We start from the raw sequence: 11,717 nt of genomic DNA, 5'->3' as shown, positions 1-11,717 counted from the left end.
AAGTTGTTACCTACAAAATTTGATTAAGTATTTATAAGCATTTATGGTTGATGCTTGTTTAAGGGTAAGAAGTTGTTGTATTTGTTCCTTACTGAATGGCAAACCATAATTGGAACTTGAACTGGATTTGCCTTGGTCTACTACAGTTATTGTTATAACTTTAAGTCTTGTGGTTTGAGAGCAAACTGCGCATCAAGGGTGAAGATGCCTTCAAGACTTGGGAGCAGTTCAAAGAAACCTTTTATGCGACGTACTTCCTGATGAGCCGTCGAGCTCAAATGAATAGACAGTTTCTGAATCTGAAGCAGGGATCGATGACTGTGGAAGAATATGAGGTAGAATTTGACAGGTTGTCACGGTTTACTCCAACCTTGGTAGAAGATGAAAACATCAAGTCCCGTTGATTTATAGAGGGCCTGAAGGGTCACATCTAGTGAGCTCTTGTACCATTCCTGAGGCAACCCTTGTTGATGTAGTTGACATTGCCAAGGATTTGGAGATCACCTGGAAAGAGACGCAGGATCCAGGTTGACGCGAGCAGCAGCGGAATCGGGGTCTGAACCATCGGAAAGAGTTAGTCTTCCGGGATTAGCTTTGGGTACTCCAGAGGTGGGCATTAGTCATGGTCTTACAGCAGGCCATTGGCTTCATCGTCTGGTTCTAGCAGTAGGGGCTCAACGGGCAGTGTTGCGCAGGAGATTCGATGCCCTACTTATGGGGGACACCATTCTCAGATGGAGTGCAGGCGCGCAGCTCGAGCGTGGTTTAGATGTGGCAGCCCACGCCTTGGTCTACATACGACATCTAAGTCTGCATATGTCATATTATAAAACTAGAGTAAGACATCTAATATGTCACATTAATTAAACAATTAATAGATAGCAGAAGAAGGATCACTTACTTACAACCATAGAAAATTAGTCACGATAATGAAGAGACTATGATCTGTAATTGAAGAAATCAAGGGCTCTTCCAATCTATTCCATTCTCTCTCGTCGATGGGGTTGGGTATTCATGAGAATGTTAGAACGGGGACCCTTGGTGATGGTCTATATATAATCTTTTCCATCAAAAGATTAACTCCAATTTAAATTTTAAAGTTGTTTATTATCCAAAATACCTATTAGGATTAATATAGGATTTAAATGATAATGTTATGGATCAGCATAGTTAGTTAAATCTGCTTAATTTTAAATTATCACAAAGATAATTTAAATCTAAATTAGATTTAAACTAACATTCTCCCACTTTGTCCAAACATTAATCATAAGTAACTTGATATCTATACACATTAATCCATAAAATCCTTATGTCTGCATTAAAGAAATCAACTACACTAATCATGCAGGTAAGTCATCATTATAAGTTGAATATTACCTTCCATGCATCACAATGCAATCTCTCTCTTCAGTACAAACTCCTTTATGGTATTTCTACATAATGAATAAGACAAATGTTTATGCAGGGTCCAACACATAAATAAAATATGCATATACCTTACAATTGTCATTTATCAAAATTAATGTATACACTTGATGAGAAGGCAACTAAACACTCAAGAGCTTCAATAAAGATGTAACCTATCCAATATAACTTATCAAATAAAAATTTACAGAAAAGAATCAAATCCTATCTGTTCTTCATATGATCCTTAAACAACTTAAGTGCATGCACTTCATATAAGGATCAACAAACATCAATTCAGTGCTAATCTGTTCTGGAACATAATAATTGAATTATCAAACTTAATGGCCTAGAGATAAAAATTCTCTATCTTAGCCAAACACAAAACTCTTCAACTATATACCCAACAACATTATCTTAACATACTCGGCATCAATAGAAAAAATAATAACCAAAGAAATTTATTTCTTTAAAAGATATCTCTGTTGGCAGCTATAAGAGGTAATTGAATGTTGATTTGAGAAGATCAACAAGGCCAACAAAATCTTAATCCCAATATTTTCACAATATCAAAGTTGATAAACATAAGCATGTAACCAAAGTTCCTTACAAGTACCTCATTCACTTTCTTAATGGTTTTCTCAAAATCTAAAAATTATAATGATATCTTCATAATATTCCAATAACAACTCCAATGCCAGACTTTCAACGAATTTGAACACACATGGGGTTTCTCAAACTTAACCATACGGAATGTTTTCTAATTGCTCTCTTTCAAAGCACATCACCATTAATAATAAATTGTGCATTAGATAAAGAAATTTTCATCCAAGATCTCTTACAAACTTTGTTGATATAGATTTATTGAGACCAAACTATAATGCCTCAAAATAACACTATGTTTAAAAAAGTGGTTGAGGCATATGCCTCGAGGAAAACACAAAATCAAGTTTACATAGACATTGGAAGGTTCTTATTTGAGAATGGCATAGCTTTTAACATGGCTACTTCTCTATACTTTAATAATATGTTTTGATCAATTGGTTCATATGGTCGGGGTTTAATACCCTTACTATGTATGAACTTAGAAGAGGAAGTGAAAAAAACTGAAGCTTTTGTTGATGAGGTTTGGAAGACATGGACACAAACTGGAGTATTTATATTATTCGATGGTTGAAAGGATATGAGAGAAAGAAGTTTGTTTAATTTTCTTGTCAATAATCCTCATGCCACTATTTTGTTAAAATCCATTGATGCATTAGATGATGTAAAGGATGCTACCATGTTGTTTAAACTTCTTGATGATGTTGTGGAGGAAGTTGGAGAAGAGCTTGTTGTTCAAGTGGTGATTTATAATGCTCCAGCTTATAAGGTGACTGGGAAAAAATTAATAAAAAAGAGGCCAAGGCTTTATTGGACTCCATGTGCTACTCATTGTCTTGACTTGGTGCTAGAGAAGATTGGCGAGCTACCTCAACATAAAAATGCATTGTTGAAATCTAAAAAAAAGTGTGTAATTTCATCTACAATCATGGTAATGTCTTGGCAATGATGAGGACTTTCACTAACAAAGATCTTCTTCGTCCTTTAGCAACTAGATTTACTATTGTATTTTTAAATTTACAAAGCATTTGTTGGTTAAGGCAACCATTAGAGACTATGTTTAGTTCTAAATAATAGGCAAATAGTACATGGGCAAAAAATACCAAAGAAAAAGCAATTAAAAAAATCATTTTGAATGACAAAACCTTTTGGCCTAGTGTACTTTATGCCCTTCAAACTACAAAACCGTTGGTGGGAGTTTTAAGAATGGTGGTTTCAGAAAAAATGGCAGTAATGGGATTTATTTACGATACAATGGATGCCGCAAAAGAAGAAATAACAAAAAATTTGGGAGGTAAAGAAGCATCATATTGAGAGATATGGGATATCATTGATGAAAAATGGAAGTCTCAATTGCATCATGATTTGTATGTTGCAGCATATATCTTGAATCCACATTACCATTATGATGACAATAAATCAACTCATCCTGAGATTAAAAAAGGTTTGTTTAATTGTATGTACATGTTTGTTAAGGAAGAAGACAGAGTCAAAGTGGATCATGAAATGGATGCTTTCTGCAACTAAAAAAAAAGGGTTTTTCTTGGTTTTTATCAAGTAATAGCAACTTCCAAAAAATGTGCTCCAGGTATGCAATAATCAATAGTTGAATTTTTGACATTAAAGTTTGCGATGTTAATGTCACTTATTTTATTTTTGACTGGTGGCTGCAATATGGAGATGAAACCCCTGGACTTCAAAACTTTGTAGTGAGAATATTGAACCTCACTTCTTTAGCATTAGGATGCGAGAGAAACTAGAGTAATTTCAATCAGGTTTAAAAATTTATTAAATAATATTGTTACACATTATTGTTATTTATTTTATAAATTTTATTTTGTTTCTATTCTTAATAGGTGCATACAAAGAAAAGAAATCTTTTGACCACCAAGAAACTTAATTCTTTGGTGTATACCTTGTACAAAAAGAGATTAAAGATAAACAGTTAAAGTCACTCAGAGATGAGGAGGAGACACTAATTGTTGATAATATGCCATCGGATGATGAATGGATTGTTGATCAAGAAAACAATTATAAAGAGGATGGAAATGCATGAACTTATAATGAAGATGATCTTGATGTTGATGATGTGTTGCTTAAGGACAGAAATGATAAAGGAAGTAAAAGGAAAAGAAAACCACATTCAAATAATGAGGGTCATGAGGCAAGCATGGCAAGTCAAAGAGGTTAGTTTAATTTTCCTTTAATGCTTGAATTAATTATTAAACATTAATTTATGATTTAGTTTTCAAATAATATTCATGAATCTTGATATTTTTTTATCATATTATAAATATTTTGTAGGTATAGGAAAAAGGCCAATAGCGTTGGTGGATGAAGAAGAATCCAAATAGGAAGAGGATGATGTTGAAGATGAAGAAGAAAATGATTTTATGAAAAATTTTGCTAGTGATAGTGATTAATGAATGGTGATAGTGTCTATGTTTTTTGGGGCAATTACAAAAGAATTTCTTAGAAATTAAAATGAACTATGAACTATGAAGTAAGTTTAAGTTAAAACTATTAAAAACCAAAGACGATTAATTTTTTTATTATGAATTTTATGACTATTTTTTCAATTATTATTTAGATTTTTCAGTTTTTGTTGAGGCTTACGCCTTGGACCGTCTCGAGGCTTACACCTTTCCTCATAAAAGCAAAACGCTTCAAGTACGCCTTTCACCTTTTTAAACATTGATAACACTTTATTATCTTAATGTCGATGACATAAGATAACTTGATTATATTATTCAAATCAAAATTCTTAGAGAGTAATTACTTCACCTTATACACTGATAATATATCTACATCATCCATAAATATGACTAAAATATATATGTGCTCCCACTAACCTCATGGTATATACATGATTCACATTATTCTCTACAAGATTAAATGAATAGATAAAATCATGAAATTTCAAATGGCACCAATGGAAGACTTATTTTAGTCATTATGCGTTTTTCTTAAATTGAGCATCAAAAACCTTATTTTTAATAAAGAGGAATTCTAGAGGTCATATACCTATTTTCTGAAATCTTCATTAAAACCTCAACATATAAGATTAAAATAAGCATCAAATTTCCATAATAACATGAAAATTCAATAGAAAACCTAAGAAAATATCTTCTAATCTATTCCATTTACTTAAGTAAGTCCCTTCACAAAAATAATATTATCTTGTATCACTTAATGTTGCCAAATGAGTCTCCTATTCTCAGATTGGCCAAAACAGCTAGCAACCTCCTCTCCATCACTCTTTCTAGGGAACACATTAATTCTTCCTCTTCATCTAATTAAACTTTGAAGTGATCCAATAAAATAAAGGGCAAATTGTTTCACTAATAATAAGAAACACAAAATTGTCATGGAACACACAACCAAACAATTGTTACACTAATAATAATGAATGGAGTCTAACAGTTTATTTCCTTCGTATCCTTCCAAGAGAAAAGAAATCATTTCCAACAAAGCAATGAAGAACAATTCCATTCAAACGTGGACAAACTTGCTAATAGCAGCAAAGCAGTATGTACGTGGAGCAAAGATAATTATTACTTATGATCATTAGTAAGCATCATAAAATAAAATTGAATGATATGACTAGTATCAATAATGATATATATCATCAATATTATAAAAATGCCCAATTACCCGATCGTCATTGCACTTTACAGAAGTATGAAATTAAGACCCTCTTTTCTTCTAAATTCATCCCTGAAACAATGTACCATACTAAATAGGAAGTTCAAAAAGAATAATGAAGCAAAGCACATTTATCAAATAAAAAATGTCAACCCAATTAGAACAGCAACCATTGTTTTCAAACATCCAAAATCTAGTGAGTGTATCCAATCCATACAAAGGTTCAGTAAAACAAGTTAATAATTAAACTAAGGGAAAAGTCACTTCCACATGCAACCATATTCCATACATTAGAACAAGTTCCATGCCTAAATAATTCATACCCTACAGGCTGCAGATGATTCCCAACATCAAAGAATCCTACATAAAAAAACAAAATAGCATATACTTAGAAACATTAATCAAAATTCCATTCAGATGTAACTCTCTTTGCACACTTTAAGAGCTTTAAACAATGCTAGAGCTTCAGCATAAAAGGCTAGATTCAGCTACAATATTAGAGCAGCAACATGCATGCAAAGATAATAAACCTCCAATCAACAACAAACACAAAACCCAGCCTAATTTGAGAGTCCTCATCACCCAAGAGGCATCACAAAACAAAGTTATGTCATAAGAGATAAGATGATAATAACAAAAAAAACTCCTCTATTTTACTGAAAACCATTCTCTTTGCAATCTTTCAATCCGTTAATAGCCATACAAGCAATACTCTAAAAATGGAGCTAAATATTGTTGAAGCTTAGCTTACACCTGGGTATCCATAAACCCCAAACATTGGTTGCCAGTAGAGCCTTTATGTTTGTCTCCTATGTTACTATTGATCAGTTTTTCCAGCAACCAATTACTATTTGAGAAGCTGTGGATCCTATTTAAAGAAAATCTTGCAAAAGAAGCAACACTGTTACAACATATAGCAGACTTGTTGCACTCTAACAAGATGTGATTAGCTATGTCTCTAGATACAACCCAACAACCAACAAAATAGACAAGGCCTAGGCCGGTTAAGATTTAGACCATACATAATTGCAAAGGTAGGAAGTTAATTTACTGTGAAGCAATTTCCAAAGAAAATTTTAATTCTAGGAATGACTTTAAGTTACCAAAGAATCTTCCATCATTGCTGAAACCAACCTATTGTTACCATTGGACTGGAAAATTTTTTGGGCAACCTTGGTAATGTTATCAAGAAAATGAGGTGATTTGGAACTGAGAGTAGAGCACTAATTAATGATAAGAATAGTCTTACCAATAGAGGAGAAATTAGTATGACTCGAGGAGTTTGTAGTCCTATACACTCTACCAATAAGATACTGATACTGTTAGTTAACAATGAGTCTATTAGGAAAAATTAAAGCTTCTAGATATTTTAAAGGGTATGACCCAATTTGCTAACCAACGATTCTACTGAGGGCAACAGATTGTTTAGCTAGGAAGTTAAATAGATGAAAGATTTGTTAGGATAGGACGTTGATTGGTGATCTTGCTATAGATATTCAAGCACACACACACTGAGATCTAAGCATGAAAAAGCACATAATCCATCAACCACATTCTGAAGTTCACAATACAATACATAAATCAAAATACAAAAGTAATTTTAGTGATGTTCTAAATAGTATAAAAATCTAGAAGCCACCAAATTTGACTTCCAGAAAGTAGCACCTTTCTTGAAGCATCTTGAAGAATGTGTTCATAAACCGACTTAGTATCTAGAGTTTTCATTAACTGCCTCATGATGGGTATAAATAAGGGTTAAAGGCTTATGCAAATGACTAAGCTAAGTTAGCTACTAAGCAAGTGAGTGCATAAACTAAGAGTGTGAGTGCATAGTGAGAAAAGTGAGTGCTAGTGAGAGAAAGTGAGAGATTAAGAGTGTAAAAAATTTTGAAGTATTAATAAAATAATTTCCAAATATTCTTTCTCTACTCAACATATATGAAACCCTCTTTAAACAATACTAACATGGGAAAAAGAAAACCTGTAGATTCTGAGAAAGCACAAGATCCATCAACATAACTAACTTCTGAATCTTTGGTGGAAAAAAGCCTGAAGTTCAACAGTTCATAATAAGCTTGAAATTGTATCATTGTAGACCCTCAAAAGCTAATATTAGACCATACATAACTTAATTTTATAGTATAGGAGTAAAAAATTTAAATGAATTTTTAAATAGAAAAACACAAAGCAAAATAGATATAATAAAGAAAAAAAAATAGACTACAAGCAAGAAAAAAAAACACACAAATTAAGAAAATGAAAAAAATTAAAATCTCAAACCATTAAAGCAAGTAATTAATGAAGTGCATAAATCAAAACTTACAAGGTATTATGAATCATGCATGAAGAGCATCTTCAACCTTGGCAACCATGCCATTGAGTTCATTCTGAAGAATAGAAACAAGACCCTCTTCACTGAATCCAACCACTGGATCAGCCTCAAGCACCATTCCAAGCTATATCCATCTTCATCCCCATCATCATCAGCACCACTACCACCCACCACCTTCAACATTGCCATGTATCTTGTGAAACCCATGTTGTTCTTTGTGATCTCATAGCTAAAACTTTGACCAATGGGGTCTAGAGATAAAGGTCACTCGTTTACCCAAAGGTTGGAAGGTGCTTCTCCGGTGACGTCATCAGTGGGTGGAACATAAGAACAATATTTGACGTAGCCTGGTTGGCCTTGAATTCCTTCCACAAGCCCTCAGATGGATATCATTGGGTGCAATTTGCCCAAGCTTAAGAAGTCTCTAACCAGTGACCAGACTTGTTTTCTGGTTCCTCTCCGGACCTTGGTTATCACACTGCCTTGCCAACATTGTATGAAAGTTGGGTAATATGATGCAACATCATTATAGATAAGCATGATTCATGTAATTCATATCACATCAGGTATACATGGTTTGAACAATTGCTGCCTGGCATACATAACACAGTTTTGGCAAGGTTTCAATAAGCACAAGAGGTAAGTAGCTCCAAAACTTATTTACAACAGGCAGGATAAGGAACATTTATTCTACAAGAATATCATAAAAGGAGTTTAGTAGAATGATTCAACATATGGCAGTTTTAAGGTTCATGCAGGATAACTGAACCTAGGGTTGCAGGCAATTCCACCTAGATGTGCATATATCGAATCAAACTTGTGATAAAATAATTTTAGAATTGAGTGAAAAATTTGAATTAATATTCTCACACTTACATAACCTTGCGAATTTGCAAAGCCACTTACTAATAGAGATACTAAAATGAGAGCAAATATAGATGTCTACAATTCATAAATAAGAGCTTAACTTGAATTGGGTCTGAATAACAAATCATAGAACTCATTCATAGAAGATTCAGTTATTAAAATTTAAGCGTGTTGGTTCTGCTGACAATAAGGTTAGTCGCTCCTAAAAACCAATAAGAAGGCACTGATAGAAGATAGAAGAAGAAGAAAATGAATCAATCGTCATTCATTGCATGTGAAACAAGAATGATGTTGGGTCTATATATAGAAGTCAATGATACAAGTATACCCTACTCCCTCTGTACATACATACATACATATATATACATCTAACACTTCCCCTCAAACTCGAGGCGGATCATGCGTCTTGAGTTTGGATAACATGAATAGATGATGATCACGTGTCTATGCCTTAGTGAAAAAATCAGCCACCTGGACCTCTGTAGAAAGATAATGAGTGACACAGTATAGGCACTGACATGACAACGAGTAAGGTGTGCATCCACACCAATGTGTTTGGTCAGCTTATGCTTGACCGGATTGCATCAATCTAAAGGGCTCCCATACTGTCATAGTGAATAGGAATAGGAGAATGGATCGATACACCAAAATTCTACAGAATTGAACGAATCCAAACAAGACCCAAGAAAGATACAGTAGCTAGTGACAAAGACCCGATCATTAGGATAGCTGGCCCAAGTATCATCAGAATAGGCCTGTAGCTGAAAGATGGTCTAGTGTGAGTAGAACAGACCACGCGAGGTAGTGCTAAGAAGATATTGTAGCACCAAGAGAAGATGCCCATAATGAACAGAGGTGAGGGCAGCAATGAACTGACTGAGAATGTGCACAGTATGAGAAATGTCAGGACGTGTAATGGCTAGATATACCAAGCTACTAACTAGATGCCGATAGTGAGAAGGATCCGATAAGGGAATCCCATCAAAAGCACGAAGCTGCAAATGCAACTCCATCGGTGTAGCGGCACTACGAGTATCCGTTAAGCCAGAGTGAGCTAGGAGATCAAGAGTGTAACGCTGCTGAGACAGTCGATAGCCATCAGGATGATATGTGATCTCGATACCCAGAAAATAATGAAGCGGACCGAGATCAGTCATCAAGAAGGTCTTACACAGTTTCTGCTTCACAAAAGTAATGTGAGCAGAATCATCGCTAGTAAGTATCATATCATCCACATACAGAAGGAGAATGGTCGGACCATGAGGTGAAGAATGAATGAAGACAGCCAGATCATGTATGTTCGGAATAAATTTAGCAACCTCAATGACTGTGCTGAAACCAGGCACGTGAAGCTTGTTTGAGACCATGGAGAGTGCGTCAAAGATGACAAACAGATCCTGGAGGCACCTGAAGGCCAGGAGGAGGAGTCATGTAGACCTCCTCCTTTAGGTCCCTATGAAGAAAGATGTTCTTCACATCAAGCTTATAAATAACCCACCTACGAACAGCTGCAACAACAACTAATGTATGCACAGTATGCATGTGGACCACGGGAGCAAAAGTCTCCTCATAGTTACGACCATACTCCTGCTGAAAGTTGGGATCAACAAGAAGCGCTTTATAGCGCTCGAGAGACCCATCAGAATAGGTCTTTACCAGGTAGATCCAGCGACAAATAATGGGAATGACATAGGCAGGAAGAGGGACTATATCCTACGTGTGAGTCTGAGGAAAAGCATCAAGCTTCTCAGTCATGGTAGCCCGCCACTCAGGGGATCGAACCGCTTCCCTGTAAGTACCTATCTCAATGACATCTGGGACACTAATGTTAGCAAAAGCATAATGAACAGGGGGATGTAAAATGGAGTAATCTCATAAAGAGTAAAGGTGAGAGGATACCTCAAGAGCTGGATCAGTAGCAGGAGAGGCCTCAGAGAGGACCTGCCTTGGTGGAGTCACTATGGGATCCCGACGATGGTAAAATAAATGAACGGGCGAGTGAGCAGGGGGAAGTGAAAAAGAAGGGTTAGACACTCCAGGAGACTAAACAGATAACAGAGAAGGGGAGTCAAGAGAGGAGTGACTAAGAAGCTCTGAAGGAGTGAGGAACGGAGGAGAGGAAGGGATAGGGGAAGCATCCTCAGGAGAATTTGTAGGGAAAAGGAAAGATAGAGGAACCAAGGAAGAGGAAGACTCAGTAGAAGAAGGAGAAGCATAAAAGGGGATGGCCTCATCAAATGTGACATCACGAGAGATACGAATACGATGGGTAACGGGATCATAGCAACGATAACCTTTATGCTCAAGGCTATGTCCTAGAAAAATACAAGAAACAAATTGGGCAGTGAGCTTAGTCCACTCCTGAGGTGCGAGCAAAACAAAACAGCAACAACCAAAAACATGAAGATAATCATAGCAATGAGGTGTCCCATGAAGACACTCTCTCGGGATGCGATCATGGAGGTGAAATGAAAGTTGAAGGTTAATTAGATAAATAGTTGTACTAACAGCATCAGCCCAAAAGTGAGGAGGGAGAAAAGCACCAAGAATAAGAGCACGAGCCGTCTCTAAGATATGACGATGCTTGTGTTCAGTGACCCCATTCTGAGGATGAGCCCTAGGACAAGAAAACTGAGGCAAAGTGTCCTTAGAAGATAAAAAGGCACGAAAAGCCTAAGAAGTGTATTCACGACCAGAGACAGATCGAAAGTTCTTGACTGATGTAGCAAATTGGGTGTAAACCATGGCTATAAAAGATCGATAGATGGACAATAACTGACTACGATGATGCACAATATAGATCCAAGTAAAGCGAGTGTAGTCATTAATAGAAATAACATAATAACGGTTACCTCCTTTAGAAATA

The 11,717-nt window shown here is 35.5% G+C and overlaps 1 protein-coding gene across 1 annotated transcript; it reads right to left on the bottom strand.

Moving 5' to 3' along the window:
- Window positions 1–9,624: 9,624 nt before the first annotated feature.
- LOC120274602 (uncharacterized mitochondrial protein AtMg00810-like) lies at window positions 9,625–10,218 on the bottom strand. Its single transcript, XM_039281149.1, has one exon. It carries the CDS (start codon window positions 10,216–10,218, stop codon window positions 9,625–9,627), a length of 594 nt encoding a protein of 197 aa, XP_039137083.1.
- Between the last annotated feature and the right edge of the window lie 1,499 nt (window positions 10,219–11,717).

The sequence above is a fragment of the Dioscorea cayenensis genome, chromosome 13 (assembly GCF_009730915.1).
Source record: "Dioscorea cayenensis subsp. rotundata cultivar TDr96_F1 chromosome 13, TDr96_F1_v2_PseudoChromosome.rev07_lg8_w22 25.fasta, whole genome shotgun sequence".
Taxonomy (NCBI): Eukaryota; Viridiplantae; Streptophyta; class Magnoliopsida; order Dioscoreales; family Dioscoreaceae; genus Dioscorea; species Dioscorea cayenensis.
This window is presented reverse-complemented; position numbering and strand designations above follow the sequence as displayed.

What these genes read in the sequence shown, in the direction of transcription:
- LOC120274602 (XM_039281149.1), bottom strand. Translation starts at nt 10,218, where the DNA reads ATGGTCTCAAACAAGCTTCACGTGCCTGGTTTCAGCACAGTCATTGAG.